The 18,589-nt window shown below is 42.0% G+C and overlaps 1 protein-coding gene across 2 annotated transcripts in view; it reads right to left on the bottom strand.

Annotated features, from left to right (window-relative positions):
• Positions 1–18,589, bottom strand: part of GPM6B (glycoprotein M6B) — a 29,903-nt gene that overhangs the window by 2,649 nt on the left and 8,665 nt on the right. For both annotated transcript variants that reach the window (XM_010008798.1, XM_010008799.1), the window contains exons 3-7: positions 8,864–9,050; positions 5,723–5,879; positions 2,402–2,573; positions 383–456; positions 12–77 (exon numbers count right to left, since the gene is read on the bottom strand). In XM_010008798.1, coding sequence (XP_010007100.1) covers positions 12–77; positions 383–456; positions 2,402–2,573; positions 5,723–5,879; positions 8,864–9,050 — 656 coding nt within the window. The remainder of the gene's footprint in view (positions 1–11; positions 78–382; positions 457–2,401; positions 2,574–5,722; positions 5,880–8,863; positions 9,051–18,589) is intronic.

Below are 18,589 nucleotides of genomic sequence, written 5' to 3' on the forward strand. Positions count from 1 at the left end.
ATGCTACCCACCAATGCTATGACAGTGGCACCAGCTCCAGCACAAGCCACAATGAACAGGTGGTAAGACATGTAGAACTAGAGAAAAAAAAACGTAAACACATTGAAGTAATTGAGGATAGTGTAAAAACAAGTCAACTCTTCTGGAGAATAAGGATATTAGAAACGTCTCTGTAGCAAGGTATTCAAAGCTTTAGAAAATAAAATCATTCTGAAATAATTTTAATTTTCTGGATGAGCTAACATAATTTCAGTGTTGTGTTGAAATCTATCTCCTTACACTGTTAGTATTAGTTTTCTCCAAAAAGTTTCATCAAATTATTTATTACACTGTGCCCAAGTGTCTTGGAGGCAAAAGCTGCACACAGGTTATGTTGCTGTACCTCATTCGTGTTGCAGATGTTCTCTAAAATCGGGCCACAGGCTTTGCCAGGTACAGCAGTCCAAGGGATAATACCTGAAATACCACAGCAAAAGAAAACACTAATTTTAGCAATCAAGACACGTTTTCTGTTTCTCCCTCATCTTTTCCACCCACTTGCCAGTTGTGTTCCCATTCTGGGCATCCGTGCGCTGACCATTACAGCTTAAAGTTGGCAGGAGGAATTAAAACAACTCACCCGGGTTGTGCTTTCTCCCTATACAGAGGCTGGCTGCCAAGGCCTGTTCTCAGATGTGGTTTTCTCATATGGCAGCCAAATGGTTGGTTGGGTTTTTGCACCTCAGGTCTAGTCACATACCGCCTACTCCCCCACTCAGCACCGAAAGGGATAATCTGCATCTCAGAAGTACTTGGCACTATTCAGGATAGCATTTTCTAGATTAAGTTCTACTTGAACAAGTAACTACTGTAGAAGAATGTGAATATGGAGCTAGAGGCAAGAATGACAGAAGGATTTTTTTATATTTTTTTTCTGTTTTGGCTCCTGTAGGTAAAAAAGCATTAAAATAAATGCTTCTACAAGAAAATTCAGTCTGCCGTACCTCATGTGCTCCCCATTACTTTTCTGTCACAACTGAAAATCTGAAAAGTCAATAGGATCGAGAAGGTTTAGAATAGCTTTAACTTTTAGGCCCATAACAGATGTAAACCTTAAGCAAAAGCCATTTGAAACAGCAGAAAACCAGTTTGTCTCCTCCATATAACTTGCATTTTAAACTCAGCTGGTTTGAATTAGCAGCTGTGTAAGGGGCAGGTAATTGAAATTTGCTCAGGAGGGTATGGCTTTCCAAAAGATTTTACAGGATTTACTTTAAAGCCAGCTTCTTCTCTGCAACTGCAATATCCACTTGAAGCCTTTTAGCTACTACTTCCATCCAAAAACACACGGACAATTCAGTGACACAAGCTGCCTGTTAAGGACCTGCTCTCTCTCATCACTCGTGGCAACCCAAATCATTTCACTGATCAGAGGAACAGCACAGCCCCATATGGAGCTTGTACAGCTGTGGAACAACCAGGAGAGAAAGAAAGGTGAGAGAGGACACCTCCCTGCACTCATAGGCTTTCCTGCTAGAAGACATCTTCCCAGCCTCGTGCTGTCAGTTGCTAAAATTTAACTGTCAGATGCAAAAATTTAACTGATTTGGGACTTTCTTGCTTTTAAAATTAGTATCTCTTATCTTCTCCTACTGGACTTACAGGCCAGATAGAAAAGCAAACCAAAGCTTTCTTACTATTTCAACTCTGAATCTCTTTTCTCTACTTTTAATGGCTTAGTCCAAAGAAACATTCCTAGAAAACGCTAGCTAAAATGAGGCCAAAAGAAATGGTGACAAAAGCTCTTCTGCACAAGGGAAACCAAAAAGATCAATGTCAGGAAAAATTCACCTTAAGGAATGAACTAACCAAAAAGCCGGACCCTATTTTAAACCATTGTCCCCACTCCTCTGCTCCTGCACCCCCCTTGGATTTCTGTGTGTCATCAGAAAACAGTATTAACTGACTAACAGTTAAGGCAGGCTCCTGACTGCAGGTTCTTGCTCTTTCAAATTACAGTAATTGTTAGAGCAAAGTTTGGGTTTTCACTTCATATTTAAATGTAAAAACAGTTTTTGAATGTCAAGAATACATGCATCCAGGTTCAAAAACCAGAATCTGGTTAACAATATTCTCAGCACTGTTTCTAAGCAGTTTATTTTGAGGCTGATCTATTTTTAAACTAATATTATAGTACTGGAAACCACTATGAAAACATTTTAGATAAATGACTTGCCAGTTCATCTATGTTGATTGCATCTGGAAAGAGTTCAGTGTAATCTGAATTAATTAGAAAAGTAACAGCACATTCAAACATACAAGATGCTTTTGCATTTGGTTCATTTCATAAGGCTGAGGCAAAAGTACTGAAGACAGACCAAGGAGAAGGGATAAGGCATTTAATCGGGATTAAAATAAGTACCGTATTGCCTGATATCCACGCAGATCTGGTCCCCTGGAACTGTCACATTTATCTGAAGAGATTTGATGACTTCGCAAGTTGACCATATGTTATAGAACATAAAGACAGGCACAGCAGAGAAGCCAAAGACCCCAAGCCAGGCCACTCCAAGTACATATGTGAGGAAAACAAACTGGGCAGAGAAAACACAAGCACTTAACGTTTAGTCTTTGAAAAGAGTACTTGAATTTTCCTTTAAAATGCTTCAAAATATTCTTTAAGCATGCTTACAGAAATCAAGTATTAAACCGTTTTATCTCCAAGCCCAAATGAAGTCACTATTCTTGTTGCTTACGAATACTTTGGTAGTTTAAGTGCTACTGAGAAAGCAATTCTGACACTTCCTTTTTCATCAGTCTGCATGAGTAAACAGCTTGCCCTCCTGAGACTGAGAATCCTCAGCTAAGCAGGGATGCTGGTTGTAGACTAAAATCCATAAAACTCCAATAAAAATCAATTTTAAAGTTATTTTTAGTTAACTGTAACATACCAGCATTTATTTTCAACTTAAAAATGAAAAAAAATAGTGACTCAATGTTCATAGAGCTTTCCTGTACTCCTTGATCTACTGAAATTAATTTTGAGTGTAACATTTGAGAATACTTATGTTTTAAAACGTACCACAACAATTACAGCAAATCAGAAGCTTCAATTGATCTAATACACGCTGCCAAGAAGAAAATTAGTTAGTTCACCTTAGACATTAATGGATTTTCCATTGAGATTTGCTGGTTTGCAGTTGCTCTTTATAAAAACAAAACAAAAGCAAAAACATGCATTTCACATGTGTTACGTGTTTTTGTTTGTTGGGGTTTTTTTGGTAAGATTTTAAGGTCACATTGCTTTGGAAACATTTAGCTTCTCCTTCCCACTGGACCTCTTCCCTTCTCCCTCTTCTTTTGAGTTTTATGGTGAAACACTAGCTCTGGCATCAGTTCCTAGCTTCTTCCTCCTGTTGGGACTGGGATTAGGATCCTACTTGGAAAGTGGGGCAATACCGTTACATCTTGTGTGTCTGCTTTTCACCTTTAACTGTAGGTGAACTGGAAAGGCTTTACTCCCAGTAAATCACTGATGCTGCCCTTTCTCACTGGAAACTTGTGTGTCAGAGAAGAACAGCTCAGATGGGAAAGGCTGTCTCAGCCTGATCCAGAACTGACGGGCTCAACCAATGCTGCTGTGGTAGATGTTTGCATCCCCATAGGTTTTTGTCCATATGCCCTGAAACCGCACTGTGAATGTTATGGCAAAGGTTGAGCAACTGGTTAGGCTTTCCAGTCAAAGAAGGTGGTGTGTGTGGGGAGGTGGAAGTGCTTGCGTAAGTAAGGCCCACCAAAAAACTCAACTAGACTTTAATTTGTACTCAACTGAACTGGAACACCTTATTTTGTATGAGATAGTGCCAGACATCAGACCCGTATGTTTTATGTGAGAATTGAGATTTCTCTCTTTGGATTTTGGTGAGGACCAAGTGGCCAGTTTAAAGGATTTCCATAGATGCACTATATGTAAAACGTGGTTTACACACTTTATTGTGTGGAAGTGTGCATGACAGGAAGTACTCAAAGCCTGTAAGTCCCAAAATAGCCAGGACAGGACACACTCAGTCTCACATTTAATGCAATAACTGTGGGAAATGGCTATTCTGCAGTACCACAGCCAACACAAATAATTTAGGAAAGCTGGAAGTCTGTCTTCTGTAATAACCTTATGCAAGACGGAAAAGATTGCCTTTCAGGATCTTGGTGGGTAATGTAAGGGAGGCAGAAGAAGAGAAGCTCTTGGTCAAAGAGGCAAAAAAACCCCCACTGTGTATCCAAAAGCCTGTTGTCCATACCCAGCTGAAGCCATTAATCTGTTAAAATAATTGTATCACCTCACAGACCTTGCTGTAATCCAGATGCTTTCAGCAGCTCTATCACTACACAGCAGCATACAGGAAGTTTTACACCATGACTTACTAGAGCTCCAAGCCCTTACTCAGCTGCTAAATTCTCTCCTTCATCATGTGGACAAATATAGGCAAACATGAAAACACGATTTTATGTGTATTTCCATTTGCCACACTGGTATTTGTATGAGCAGCTGATAATCATGTGTCTGCAACCACTCAACTGCACAAGCACTTGTCTGCACTAATGAGATGCAGGTATGTGTAAGTTTCTATTGTATTTTGGATCTTTGGAAAACACTACTTTAGATCTAATCTGCTCCTCAGTGAGGATCATACTTGCTCGAAAAAGAGCAAGCAAATATTTGCTTAACTGGAAAATGATAGGTCTTATTTTTATTAGATCTTGAAAATTTCAGTCAGTATCCAACAGCACAGTGGAAAATTGTTAACCCCCTTGAAAATAAACATGTATCTCCTTTGTATTTAAAAAGCTGAAAGTACCTACTTTTTAAGTACAGGATATAGATTGCATATTAAAATGCAACAATCACATCAAAAGCCTCTTCTCTTTTCACCCACACTTTCCCGTGGGCGATCCGTCATACTGCTTAGCTTCCTCCATAAATATGAGCTTTGAATTCAGATTTGCAGAAATAGCTTTGAAATCCTGTCTCAGAAACATAGTTATGCCTCTGTTCTAGCAGAGTGCGCCCTAGGGGGCAACGTGGGTGAGAATCTGAAGTTTTATTTTTAGCTAAACTTTGTTTAATTTTTTTTTCAAATGGAGAAGTATACTGAAGGGAAGATGCCTTGTAACTTCAAGGCTTTAAGTGTTTCAGCTTTGTGAAAAAGACTGATTATCCTATCTTTATGCCATCTGCAAAAGCAAGACAGCAATACTTAATTCAAGTGCAAAGATGTTGGGAAGCTTCATTCATTACTGTCTGAAGGATCCAAGCATCCTCAAGCAGAACAGACTATGGAAGTCAGAGGGATTACAGTTTGTCACTTAAATAACTCTGCAAACCACGGACATTTTACAATCTGCCTTTAAGCACTGCTATTGTGCTACATGTTTGAAAGCACAAATTTCATCTTGCATTGAGTGTTTTAAAGTTAGTAGTGTCCATCAACTTCAGACCAGTGGGTCAGCTTTATGGTAAGGGAGGCCACGGTAGCACCCTGACAGTCCACCTGCAGAATTTGGGTTTGACCAAGCATCCCTGAAGTTCAAAGAAGGTCCAGCAACAGGGATTGGCTCTGATCACTCATAAGGATTTAAACAAAGAAGGCAGCAGGATACAATCATTCAAACGCAAGCAAGTCAGACAAAGTCCAACAGATTTTAGCAAGCAAAGATGCCTGTTCCCATTTCTAATGCTACTCACCATTCCACTGATGCAGCGGCCACAGGCTGTTGTTTTGAACTCTCCATGCAGCTCCTTCACAGCACTTGTTGTATAAAAACCTTCTGCCAAAAGGATTATTCCATATAAGAAGAAAAACGATGCAATGCCATAAATTACGTACTGCATTAGCTGTATTCTAAAAGGGAAATAATAATTAAAAAATCATTAGATTTCAGGCCTTTAAAAACAGTTAGTCCACCCAAATGGTAATAGGTATTAGAGAACTCCTCTTCTAGAAAGACAGTTCAAGGCTCCTTAATGCATTTCTATCAACCAGGCTGCAGGAGAGCACCAGTACAACTATCCTGCTTCTACAGCTAAGCAATACTTGATGTGCATTCGTCTTGAATCTGCCCCAGCACCCCTTGTTGGTGTTGCAGTTCTTACACAAGCCACCAGCTCCAAGCTGCAATTTCAAGCCTCCACTATCTGAAGCCAATTGTTTTGGAGGACCAGAATGCCAAATCTTTCACACAACACTTCCCTCTGGTCTCCAAAAATCATACTTTGTTATTAGCACAACTTCTCTATAACTTACGCCTTCTTAAAAGCAAGTTGATTATTTTGGATTAAGATATTCACAGAACAGAGAGGTTTATTTTATACATTTACACTGCCAGTTTTCTAAGGATAAACATATTTTTCCTGAGCTTTTTTTTTTTCAACCCTTACCACTCTCCACTAAGTAGCACTAGCAGAGATGTCCAAGGATCATCTGCATGTTTTAGCTTAATTTAAAAACTGTTGACTACCATTTACCCATACCACATCCCTTGTATCAAATTAAGATATTGCTCATTTAGATTATATGTAGGAAGTGTTATGTTTATTTTCTAACCTGATTAAAAATAACAGGATAAATCTGTTGCACCTGTGCTGTAAAACATAAAAAAATTAAGTCATGGTTTCAGAGAGAACCTAAGAATTCCTCTCATGGTCATTAATAGGAAGAACTTGATACATGTTTCCAGACATTAGTAATATGAAACCTGGTTAAAAATCCACTCTACAAAGGGTGCCTTACATTATTTGTCCCTTCTAGCAACTCTTCTCCCTTGCCTTATTAGACCTTCACAGAGCCTAAATCCTCATCTGCTTCAGCAGAAATTACAAATTTCCCCAGCTGCTGACACTGACTTGACAAGAAACATTGCCAACAATTCTCCAAAATTGAAAATTTGCTGCTCGTTACAGCTACCTTTGCAACTGCTTCTATTTTGCTCAAAGAGTGACAGATACAAGCACGAGGACATTCTGTTACTCAGTGGCTGAAGAACAGCTGCTTAGTTGCTTGCTAAATTAGTTGGGTAACTGCAGGGTCCCTGCAGCTCTTGCACTGCAGCTGAGGACAAGATGCTCCACCACACCACAGGGCTGGGAGATACTGGAGGAAGGGACACATGAAACCCCAGTGGGGTGCAGTCCCAGAGCCACATGGGGTGCTGTGGGACCAATGCCAGTGCTTCCAGGAGATGGGAAGGGGTCAGTTGAGAAAGTCTCATGCTAAGTGCAAGCAAACTGACCCACAAACATGTGCCACATGGATCCCCTTTTCACAGACTGCACAGCCTGCACAGGGACCTCTGCCCAGAGCCCTTGGGCTGCTTTCAGCTGCCGTTCTTCACTCTACTCCCCTGCCCTGGGACCGAGTTATCTCCAAGGGTCAGCCAAGCGCTCTGCCTGTGGCTGCTGCTGGCCTGTGGCAAGAAATGGGCAGGAGGCTGAGCCCAGGCCCAGGCAGCACCCCAAAACTGGTGTGCAGACATTGTGAAAACAGCTTGAGCAGAACTCCTCACTGCTGCTGGATAAAAGCCTCTACAAAGCCTAGAGGTCTAGTTGGAGGGGCTGCTTAAGGCCCCATGTCTTCTGGAGGGTCCACGTAAGGCCCAGTGTTCAGACCACTGGCTCAGAGCCTAGGACCCACATATGCCTCAGTGTCAAGTGAAATGAGAAGCTTGTGGCAGAGGGGTTGAGCCCTGACATACACCTCCAGCTCCTCCTCTGGTGTCACAGAGAAGCTTCAGGTACACAAAAGCTTTGAATATTGAACTGGTCATTATTTCCAAATGTTACAGTTGGAGAGAAAAACATTTATGTTCTTTCCAGTCTTTTCTTCTCTCTTTTTCCTCATTTGTACAATACCAGTCCACCTTCTTCTGAAGAGGGATGGATAGAACAACACTTCCCTGATATTCCTGTAATCACTCCAAACTTTGTGTCACCAACAAACACTAAACCTACGTTTGTTCTGTCACTAAAGGCCCTGGTGAAAAGCTTTTCTTTCTCTTTCTTATAGACCCCCTTTAAGTACTGAAGAGCCACAATATGGTGTCCTCGGAGCCTTCTCTTTTCCAGGTTGAACAGCCCCAGCTCTCTCAGCCCCTCTTCATGTAAGAGGTGCTCAAGCTCTCTGATCATTTTGTGGCCCTCCTCTGGAGTCAGACTTGCTCTAGCAGGTCCATGTCCTTCCTGTGTTGGGCGCTCCAGAACTGGACACAGTAGTTGAAGTGAGGACTCAAGGGAGTGGAGCAGAAGGCAAGAATCACCTCCCTTGACCTGCTGGCCCTGCTTCTATTGATGCAGTACAAGATAAAGTTGGCTTTCTGGGCTGCAAGTGCACACTGCCAGCTCATGTCCAGCTTTTCATCCACCAGTACCCTTAAAGCCTTCTCAGGGCTGCTCTCAATTCCTTTACCCCCATCTCAAATTGATACCAAGGGTTGCCCAAACCCATGTGAGGTGGTCTTGTTGAAACTCATGATGTCTGCAGGGGCCCAATCCTCAAGGCTGTCCAGATTCCTCTGGATGACGTCCCTTCCCTCATGCATAACTACTTCACTTCTCAGCTTGGTGTCAGCTGTACATCTGCTGAGGGTGTACTCAGTCCCACCGTCTACAGCACTGATGAGGATATTATATAGTATTGGTCCCAATACAAACAGGTTAAGTAGGATTACACGCTCTGATTTCTTTGTGCGTCAACACCAAAAAACCACTGAGCGCTGTTGGATAAACAAGCAACCTAATACTCAGGGATGGAGACTGGGGTTTGAGAATCCATCACTACTCATGTAGCCTAAGGTTGTTGTGAGGAATAATGGAAATGGGAGGCATACTTACACTTCACTCAGCAGAGCATGGTCACTGGCAGTCGTGGAGAAGTGCTGCTCGAGGATAGACACGGTTCCCGTGAGCGCCACATGGCCACAGCCACAAAACAAAGCTACCCCCGAGAAGCAGAGAATGGTTGCCACGAGCGAAGCATATGGCACTCCTCCTAGGCACTTAATGCAACATTCAAAGCAACCTAAGCAGAAAAGAGAAAGCAAAAGAAATGTTATGAGCAAAAAGCAAATTATGAGGAAAAAAGTATCTGTCCTCCACTTGGTAAAAAGCCACAGGGACTAAAAGGTCCAGGCATTGACATTGCTAAGCAAAAATCTATGTGGTGCAAGACAGCACCAGCCTCTAAAGCAGTGACCTACAGATCTGTTGGTATGGACCCAGAGCCCAGAAGGGGGACTGAATGCTCCTGTCTTTACAGGATCAAGAAATCAATGAGACAGCCTATGAAATGGAAAAAGGAAAAAAAAAAACAAAAAAAAACCAAAAAAACCACAAACTTGTCTGAAGTGATCTGTTGTGATTCAGCTGCTCATACATAGCTTCCAGTGTTTCAGCTCTACCAATGGCAGGAGAACCAGCTACACTGGTACCACTCAGAAAGCCAGATGACAAAGATGACAAAGCCTTTTGGAAAAAGTAAAAGGTACTTTGCACTTTCATTGGAAGAACACAGGTCTACAAAATTCAACTACCCTATACTCTCCCATGGCTCCCTAGTATCTTTTTGTGTAAATCTAAGTTTATAGGGATACAGATATTTTAACGACAGGGAAACTGAATGGTGGCCAAAGAGTAGCAATTTTTGTTGAGGGCAGCAACACAAACCTGTACTACATAGACAATACGTTTCCAGCTTTATAGGATACACTGGATTTACAGTGATCCTTGAATACACTCTACAGTAGCATAATCATAGTTTTAATGAAATGTACCATTTAAGCAGTCTGAATTAACAAAAGACCCCCCCGAACAGTTGCTACTCTACAAATACTGTAATAAGGAGGTTGCAGCTGAATTGCCAGGTTCCTCCCGACCGCGCGGCCTGAAAACCCATCTGCTTGCAGAGCTGGGAAACGCAAATCGGAAACAAACACAGCTTTTAACTGCACTTTAATGGTAATGGCAATCCATACCAATTCATTACTTCAGGGCAATGGCATTAAGCTGTCTCCATTAATGTGCATTTCATACAACTGCACAAAACACAAGCCATTAAAGGCAACGCTTAATGGAGCGACCAGCGTTGCACGTTGCAGGAACAGCCCACTGCTTCTACTGGAAGGCGGTAAATGGAGAGAACATTTGAAGGCAGGAAGACAGCTGGCAAACACATACAATACATCTTCCTGCCCCAACAATCCCTCATGAAGATCAGCAAGTCTCCATCCACCACATGAGACAAGTTTATTTTCATCGCCCTCCCTTCCCTACTAATGAGTGAGTTGCAGAACAAGCATTTCTATGAAGCACTGGGGAATAATAATGCATCCAATAATTGAAAGCTTTCTCATTTCATAAGTGGGAAACTCTCCTTTTAGAGAGGCACTAGCAAGTGTCCCAGACAGTCTTAAGTGGCTATCACCACCAAAATGACTTATGAAATGCCACTTCACTAACTGCAGACAAGACCTAATTGTATGGAAACAAGCCTGGGAAGCTTTTCTAGTCAAGCCCACAGCTGGAGTCCACTCAATAGGAACTATCTTCATGACAAAAATACTGCCAAATGAACAAGCACTGCAGCTTAGCAGTGATGGGGCAAACAAAATCCAAATGTGTGGTATCAGGGAAAATCATCTCTTGCTTTCATCTTATCATAGAAGTCCAGAGTTGAGTTCAGACATTAGACCTTGCAGAGCAATCCTCTGCTCTGAGTAATCTACCCGAGTGCAGCTCAGAAGTGAAACACAACAGCAGTTGTACACGTGAGGCTGGCTCGCCTCCGCAGCATCTGCTCCCAGGTCAGGTCCAAACCTCCCAGAGTTAATCCAAGAAATGCTTGCACCTGGCTCAGGATTAGCAGAGAAGGATTATCCAAGAGTAGCCATGCTCAGATCCAGCAGGCAACGCTCAACACACATGGCCACAGGCCAGAACAAAACAAACAGCTTTTCAGGCCATGCTACTAAAGGAGAAGGTGACTAAACACTAGATCATTACTTGGCATGGAAGAGGTTGATCCACAGCGTGCTTCACAGAAGGATCCCATCAGAGATAGGAAATCAGAACAGCTGGAAGCAAAGGCAAGGGACTGCTGAGCTCTGAAAGAAAAGCTGCCAGTTTTGGAAAATGGGAGCAGCCTGCCTGGCAAAACTTAAAATTGATGTAGAACCAGAACTCAAAATTAACACACCCAAACTCAGTACCCCATACTTCACAGCCAGCTTTCCAAGCTACCAGCAGAACATTTGCCCTGGAGAGTTAGTTGGATCCCTTACCACCTGAACACATGGCAGTATCTGCCACTAATCCACAAACCTTTGAACACAAGCCGACAGCAGCAGAGCCCCTTTCACCTCCTGGAGGCTGGCAGCTGCACATAGCATCTTTGCGACCATAGTCTTTTATTTCTTCTTCTACCACCTACATACAAAGGCATCACAATATCTGCAGGGCCTTCGTTTTATCAGTGTAGACCAGGGTAACCATCCTTAGAGGTCTCTAAAGCAACCACACTATTTTGAGCAAAAGCAGAGAAAACTGCCCAAATGTGGGACTGCAGAAACTACTTGTCCTTGCACCAAGACTAAAGCAGGAAGCAGAGGGATATCAACTCACAGCGAAATAATGAGATGCCAGCTTGAAAGAACAGGAAGCATCCCAAACCAGCACATTTCCAAGAGACAGTATCTATCCATCCACAGCCATTCTGCACCCAAATCGACAGCAGAACTCCACAGCCTCCTACCAGAGGGTAACTAAATGCAGGATGCAACCTCATTATAGTGCTGGGGCTGCCAGACCCCCCACAGATCTTGATGTGAACACTTTGTATGAGGACCTTAAGTCCATGGCTAGCCTAAGCAACATAGATGGTTTTATAATTTTGTTTTAAAGCAAGCCTAAAACAGTACTGCCAGGAGCAGCTGGAGTTTGAAACTCATCAAGCACTAAGATACGCTGACTAAGCTTCCCAAACTAACACTTAAGCAAAACAGAGGATTTCTTAAAAAATGAAAGCTTTCCAGGCAACCTGCTTTATGGTCTTTCTCTGTAACCCCAAGTGAGCAAGTATCTTCTCACAGTACAACTGAAAGCCTATGAGATGTTTGCCTAGTTCATGCTCACACAGTAACTTGCACTGATGACAACTGAAGGCAGAAGGCTTCTGAACTCAAGCTGACAAAATTAAGTAGTATTAAAATACGTTTAGTTCTAATTTTCTACTAGTTTTCACTTTCCATATGACCAACATGCTGTATTTTCAGCTGTATATCCACTTCCAACAAAGCACTGTAAAACAATTTAAATATGAAACTGTACAGCACAAACACACATCCCTGCATCTCCCTTTTCAATGGCCATTTTGTGCAAGGCATCACTAGAACCTTTTGTGCAACTCAGCAGAATAAAAACATTTTTTGTCCTCAGGCTGGCAAGCAGCAGTTGCCATGGAGGCAGGTTAATAACAGCCCAATGATTTGCCCAGAGCTGCCTGTGATCTTGGCTACAGATTTAACACACTCTCAGAAGGAGGCCAGCTAAAACAAGGACTGAGATTATTCTCTAGGGAATGAATGCTATTAAACACACACACAAATATTCTTGCTAAAGGACAAAAATAAAGAGCAGAGGAAAAAAAAAACCAGGAACCAGCTATTCTTTTAATCTCCTGGAAACTATCAGTCACAGGAAATTGGTAAAGGATGAACCTACATATGTACACAAATCGGCACTTGGGTGCTTAATATATGAAGAAGAATTATACAATCCACCCAGCAATGTACAAGCTATTGCATATATGCAGGGGCTTAGCTGTTCCATTTCCCACATCGAATGGCAATAGTGTGGCTAAACCTTCTTTGGTACTTTAAGTATGGCTTTAAGATTTAAACTCGGAAAGCAAGGTAATGCAGAATTAATGGAAAGCTGTCTTAAAAAAAAAAAAAAAGCAATTCTCAGAGTTTAACTCATCCTACTAAGCTCAAGATGCATGGACTGACAAATCTGTGCTTCAGAAATTACAAGAGACAATGCAATGGGATGAGGTATTCCCCAATATTCTTGAGTATTCCCCAAGGCTTGCCCAAAGAAATTCACACATCAACTCTTGAAGCCCAAATTTGAAAAGCTGAGACAAACACATATTCACAAAGGTGTTCCTCAAAGTGAAGCATGGAAAACATGATATAAGTACAGACTGTCCACAACTCCTGGAGAGAAAACCAGCCTGTCCTATAATGTCCGAAACTCCTCCTCGGTCAAGCTAGAGCCACAATGTATCTCAGGTACAAACTATTAATCCCACTATCAAGGTCACAAGGAACAAAGAACACTTGAAGGAAGTTTTGAAAAGCCTTCATTTCAAGGAGCTAAACCTCCAGGCTCCCATGGCTGTTTTCTGAGTTGGTTACCACTTTCTTTTCCTTCGATGTTTAATTTATTTTCCTCCTATAAATCTGGCTTGCTGTTCAGACTGATGAAGCAGCGGGCATCATTTTTTCTTATAGCTTACTTCCTGTAATTGTGTAATGTATTTTTAGAAATCCTGGCATATTGGATGTCTGTCCAGTTAATATGTGGTAGAAATTACATTGACACATTCCACCACAAACCCACAATCTCTGTTGGCTTCAGCACCACAGCTTAAGAGAGCATGAGCAAAGAGACTATTTTAACAAAAAGAAGGTTGCAAGAAACCCAAGGGAAGAAAACACACTACACAACATGTAAATTGGGCTCATTTATTACCCTTCCACAGGAACCTGGTGTTGGGAGCGTTACTCCCCACTCACAAATAGCTTTAAGGGGAGAACTCTAATACTTTATATTCAGATCCTGTTTCCCCAGTGCTGAAGGTTACCCAGTACGTAGCGTGCATAATACCATCAGGCTCCTAAACTACCATGGATCTTTGTCAGAAAATGAACTTTATGTCAATGAAAGCAAATGCCAATTTTGCTTTCTGCCACCTGCTGACTATTTTAAAATCTCCATTCTGAATGGCTTATGCATGCTAGGATGTACATTTTCATACCTTACAAAATGATTGATGCCTACAGGAGAAGCAGTGAGGGATGCAGAAGTACACTAATACCTCAGAATCAAAAATGGAATTTACCTCCTCCTTCCCTGTGTGAGAGTAAGTCAGTACCTGGCACTGAAATAACTGTTTCTCACATCTGCCACTCACACAGGCAGCCAAGGGTCAGCGGCAACCATACAATAAGATAAAACATTTAATCTTAAAAAGGGTAAGTTTAGTGCCTGTGACAGACAAATTTCTCTTCATCCTTTAATAGGGGCACTAAAATAAAAAGGCTGTGTGTTAAATTATATGGATGTCTTTGTTGAAGTTCTATCCTATTCCCATTTATTTTAAATTTTGCTGATTTATAGGACATGACACAAAGCTAAAACTTCTGTTATGATAAATGCTTGGCACACTTTAGGATTGAGTATATTAAATGGACTAAATAACTGATGAGGTCTGATAGAGAAAATTCTTTTATTTTCCTCCCACAAAGCTCTTAGAGCTCCTCCACAGAACACTTCCTTTCAAGCTCAACCTTTCGTTTTTGTCCTCCCCAAATTTGAACTTGTGAAATTAACTTCTACTGAAAGCAAACACTCCTTGAGAGCCAGCAGATTTAATGCAAGGACACTCTAGCCAAACTGACAATCTCCCTCCCCATGTTTGCATCCCCATCTTCCAGAGCTGTAAATCAATAAAAACTCCATCCCAGATTGGAGACCACAGCTACCAGGGCTGCCACAAATTTCTTGCTGAAGCCCAGCGAGACCACCGCTCTCGCCCTCCACAGTAGCTAGCACAAAATGCTTCATTCAAGTTAAACAGTGAGATCTGGGGTAGTCTGATCCATCCAGTAAATCTCATTCCATTCTCTACTGTTTAACAACTACTCAAAGAACAAGTAGCTCTTTCCTGAAGGTCATCAGAATTAATTACAATTTCTCCAGATATCTCTTGATACACGTACTTGGTTTCACTGCTGTCGTGGAGCCATCTCCTCACTTCTGAGAAGGCATTTATTGTCCATTATCAGTTTTAAGCCTGCTGTCTTTAAACTCCATTAGATTCTTCCACATTCTTGTGTAGCTGGGAACTAAAAATACTTGTTCTTGCCTCCCATGTTGTAATGGGCACAGAAGAAGCAGAAGAGCTGGTGCCCATAAAGAACAAGCATCTCACAGCCTCAAAGAACCATTAGCAGACCCCTTTTTAAGTCCATAAAGCACCAATATCTCTGTGGTACTGTATAAGTAATGATAATAAGCTACTCCTGAATAGCCCAGCAATAAAGCAATAAGCATAGGTTTAAAATCAAGTGCTTTTGGTTTTTTTTTCCTAACATGATTTACAAAAAACAAAACACCCTGCAGAGATTATAAAAAAGATAATTTTTTTTCCTTTCACTAAAGAAAATATGATGTTCAAATTGGGTAAAAGGTTGTTTAACCAAGGCAAGATTTGTCTCTTCTGGGTGCTGTTAAATGACACAGAGAAGAGTCTAAGAACAGACAGCAGTAAATATAATCCCATGTTTTCTTCAAATCTCAGGCTCAAACCAGCACTTTTTAAAGAAAAAAATATTGGCATTCCCACTGCAGGAATCAAACCTGTTTAATGCGAGGACAGATGATCTGAGTGGTCTTTCGGAGGCCTTATCTAATTCATCTTCTTAAAATTCATTGATATACACACACTCCTCATCTGTATGATTCCCACTCTGCAAGGCTCATTAAGCCCACAGGTGTTCTGAAGGCATCTTTTTCAGACAATGCAATCTATGAAATATGAGCCACTACATCCACGCTAATTGCAAGTGCCCATCCCAGGCGTTTGCTGTGTGAGAGGGAGGATTCAGACCTGAATGGGAAGGATGTTGCTGCCTAAGGAGGCAGTAGGATGGAGAGAATTGCTCTTGTCTAGCTTTATTCCTCTTGGACAAAGGTCAGGGAAAGGTTTTAGAATTTTAATTAATGTCTTCACTGTTTTACTTTTGCCCCACGAAACAGTGGAAACCACAGTAGAATAAAAAAAAACAAAAAAAACAACTAATTCATACTTTGGAAAAGGCCTCATTTCAAACAGGTTTATAAGAGAATTCTTGAGGATGGATATTTTTTAGCTGTAAGCTGCTTCTGCAGGGAAAGAAAAAAAAAAAAGTAGGTGATGTAAAAAGAGACTTCTCTCATAAGGAATAGCTCAAGCAGTACTGATATAGGCTTTGGCATTATTCCTCCTGAACGCTCGTTCTAGTGTTTTACTAACAGAATAACCCTCGGGACTTTCACACAGCATGAGTATGTGGAAGGACTCATTGAATCAGAATCATAGAATCATTTTGGTTGGAAAAGACCTTTAAGATCATTGAGTCCAACCATTAACCCAGCACACTGTCTCTATCACCACTAAACCATGTCTCTAAACACCACATCTACTGGTCCTTCAAATACCTCCAGGGATGGGAACTCCACCACTTCCCTGGGCAGCCTGTTCAAATGCTTGATAACCATTGTGCCTGAAGACATTCCTTCTTTCTGCCCTCACTCTCTTTGCTTCACCTATTTTTGCCTTCTTGGAGAAAAACTCAGTAAGGTCAACATGGAAGAACTAGTGCTTCAGTAGGTGCCAGCCCAGGTGATTATTTTTGACAAATTCAAGTTAAAGAGGTAAAACAGAAAAAGCGATGGGCAGACTGCCAAAGATATTAAAATGCCTAAAGGTCTAGACAGGCTTTCTGCGGGAGGTCCAAAAGCACCTAAGCACTTCAGTCCCATGGGTACTTCAGCATTTCTGTGAAACTTCCTGTAAGGACAACTGGGCTTCCTAGATTCAACAAGCTTCCAGAGCCATTTGTACTCATCTGAACCATTCTTAAAGCTGATTTAAATCAAAGGTGATTATCTTACCTGGATGATTGGAGTTGAGACTCTTAGCTCCACCTTTCTGGCAGCTTTAACTCACCACTCTCCATCAGCCTTCAGCACCCAGCAGGAGAGCAAGAGTTCTCCCATACTGGATTTCAGCCACAGCTACGGACTGCTTCCCCAGTTGACTCCTCCCTAGCCACAAAGAAGCAAACAGAAACACAACCCCTCTCTCCCTGAGCTGAGGGCCAAAAATGGTTTGGAGTGACACACCTCAGTCTGCTGGATCTGAGATCTGGAAGGTAAGTGAAGCTGCCAAGATCTTCTCAAACATTTATACCACTATGGAACTAGAGAAGCAGTAAGATACCTAAACCACAACTGCAGAGGTCCTTTGCTCTGCAACAGCTCTCCTGTAGGAACTGCCCCAGTTGAGTCTCCACCACACAATTTTCAAAATGTAAGCTTGCTTCACTAAGGGAGCAGGCTGTTTCAGTGAGATATTCCACATTCACGTGCCCTTATGAGCTCAAAAAGCAGATGAACACCTCCCAGAATCCAGAGGAAGTAAGTTTAAAAAAAAACCAGAAAGATTCCCATGAAGTAAACAACACCCACCCAGCCTGGAAGCATGCCCACATCTAAGCTCATGTTAAACAAGCACTGCTAAGTTTCTTTTACTAAAGAAAAAGGTTGGTACTTTGTTTCCTGGGGAAAAAAAAAAAATAAAAAAATAATTGTTTTAGATGTTTTGAAAGGCTCATTAAGTTTGCAGGTGTTCTGGGGATGTCTTGGCTCCAGGACTGCAGTGAATATCTCACGCCGACTCTTCCCATGTTGCTCAAGTGCCAGATTAAAATGGGGAAGGGAGATGATGTCCTGCATGGATACCCTGAGAGAAGAGATGGATGCCACGAGGACTGCCACAGAGGTGCTCTGCTAGTGATGTCTACTTGGACATTGACAGAGGAGGCAAAGCAGACATACCTGTACTGCAAAGGCACCCAAGAAATAATGCCGCTTGTCAAAGATACGGAGAGTTTATCTCAGCACAGTAACCAATGCCACCCAACAGCAGGGAGCCATGTGTCAGCACTGAAGGGAGAGGCATGTTACAGCTGCGACCTGTGTTGTGACTGAAGTGACATTTTCCCTCCAATTCAGGGGAAAGGAGCAAAGACTGTGGCTAATTCATCACCAGTAGATCCGTCTTATTCAAGATCTGTTCAGAGCAGTTTCATTGCTGCCTAAAACCCTTTTGGTTTCTTTCAGTGCAGCCATTTAAAGCACCCACCTTCAATTGGCACTGCTGGTCTTTGCTGGTGGGTTTTTCCTTCCCCCCAACAGCAAGAAGCCTTTCATCTTCAACTCCTCCATGGCACATTTACCTGCATATTATTTCAGGAAGCTTCCGAAGGCAGCCTGTATAGGGTTCAGTTGCCTAAACCAGGGTTTCTAGCACTATTTTAGGTGTCAGACTCCCAGCTGCTGTGACAGAAGGCTGCGCATCTCTTCTGTGTCCTGGCTCATCTGTGCCAGCACATACAGACCTGTCTCATCACTGGGGACAACTGATGGGGCACAAGATCCTGATAACCAGGCACCCAGCCTGCTCGCTCCATGTTCTCCTTCTCAGGAAGGCAGCAGTCATGATCTGTCACTCTT

This window comes from Chaetura pelagica, unplaced genomic scaffold (genome assembly GCF_000747805.2).
Source record: "Chaetura pelagica isolate M959 unplaced genomic scaffold, ChaPel_1.0 scaffold512, whole genome shotgun sequence".
In the NCBI taxonomy this organism is placed as follows: domain Eukaryota; kingdom Metazoa; phylum Chordata; class Aves; order Apodiformes; family Apodidae; genus Chaetura; species Chaetura pelagica.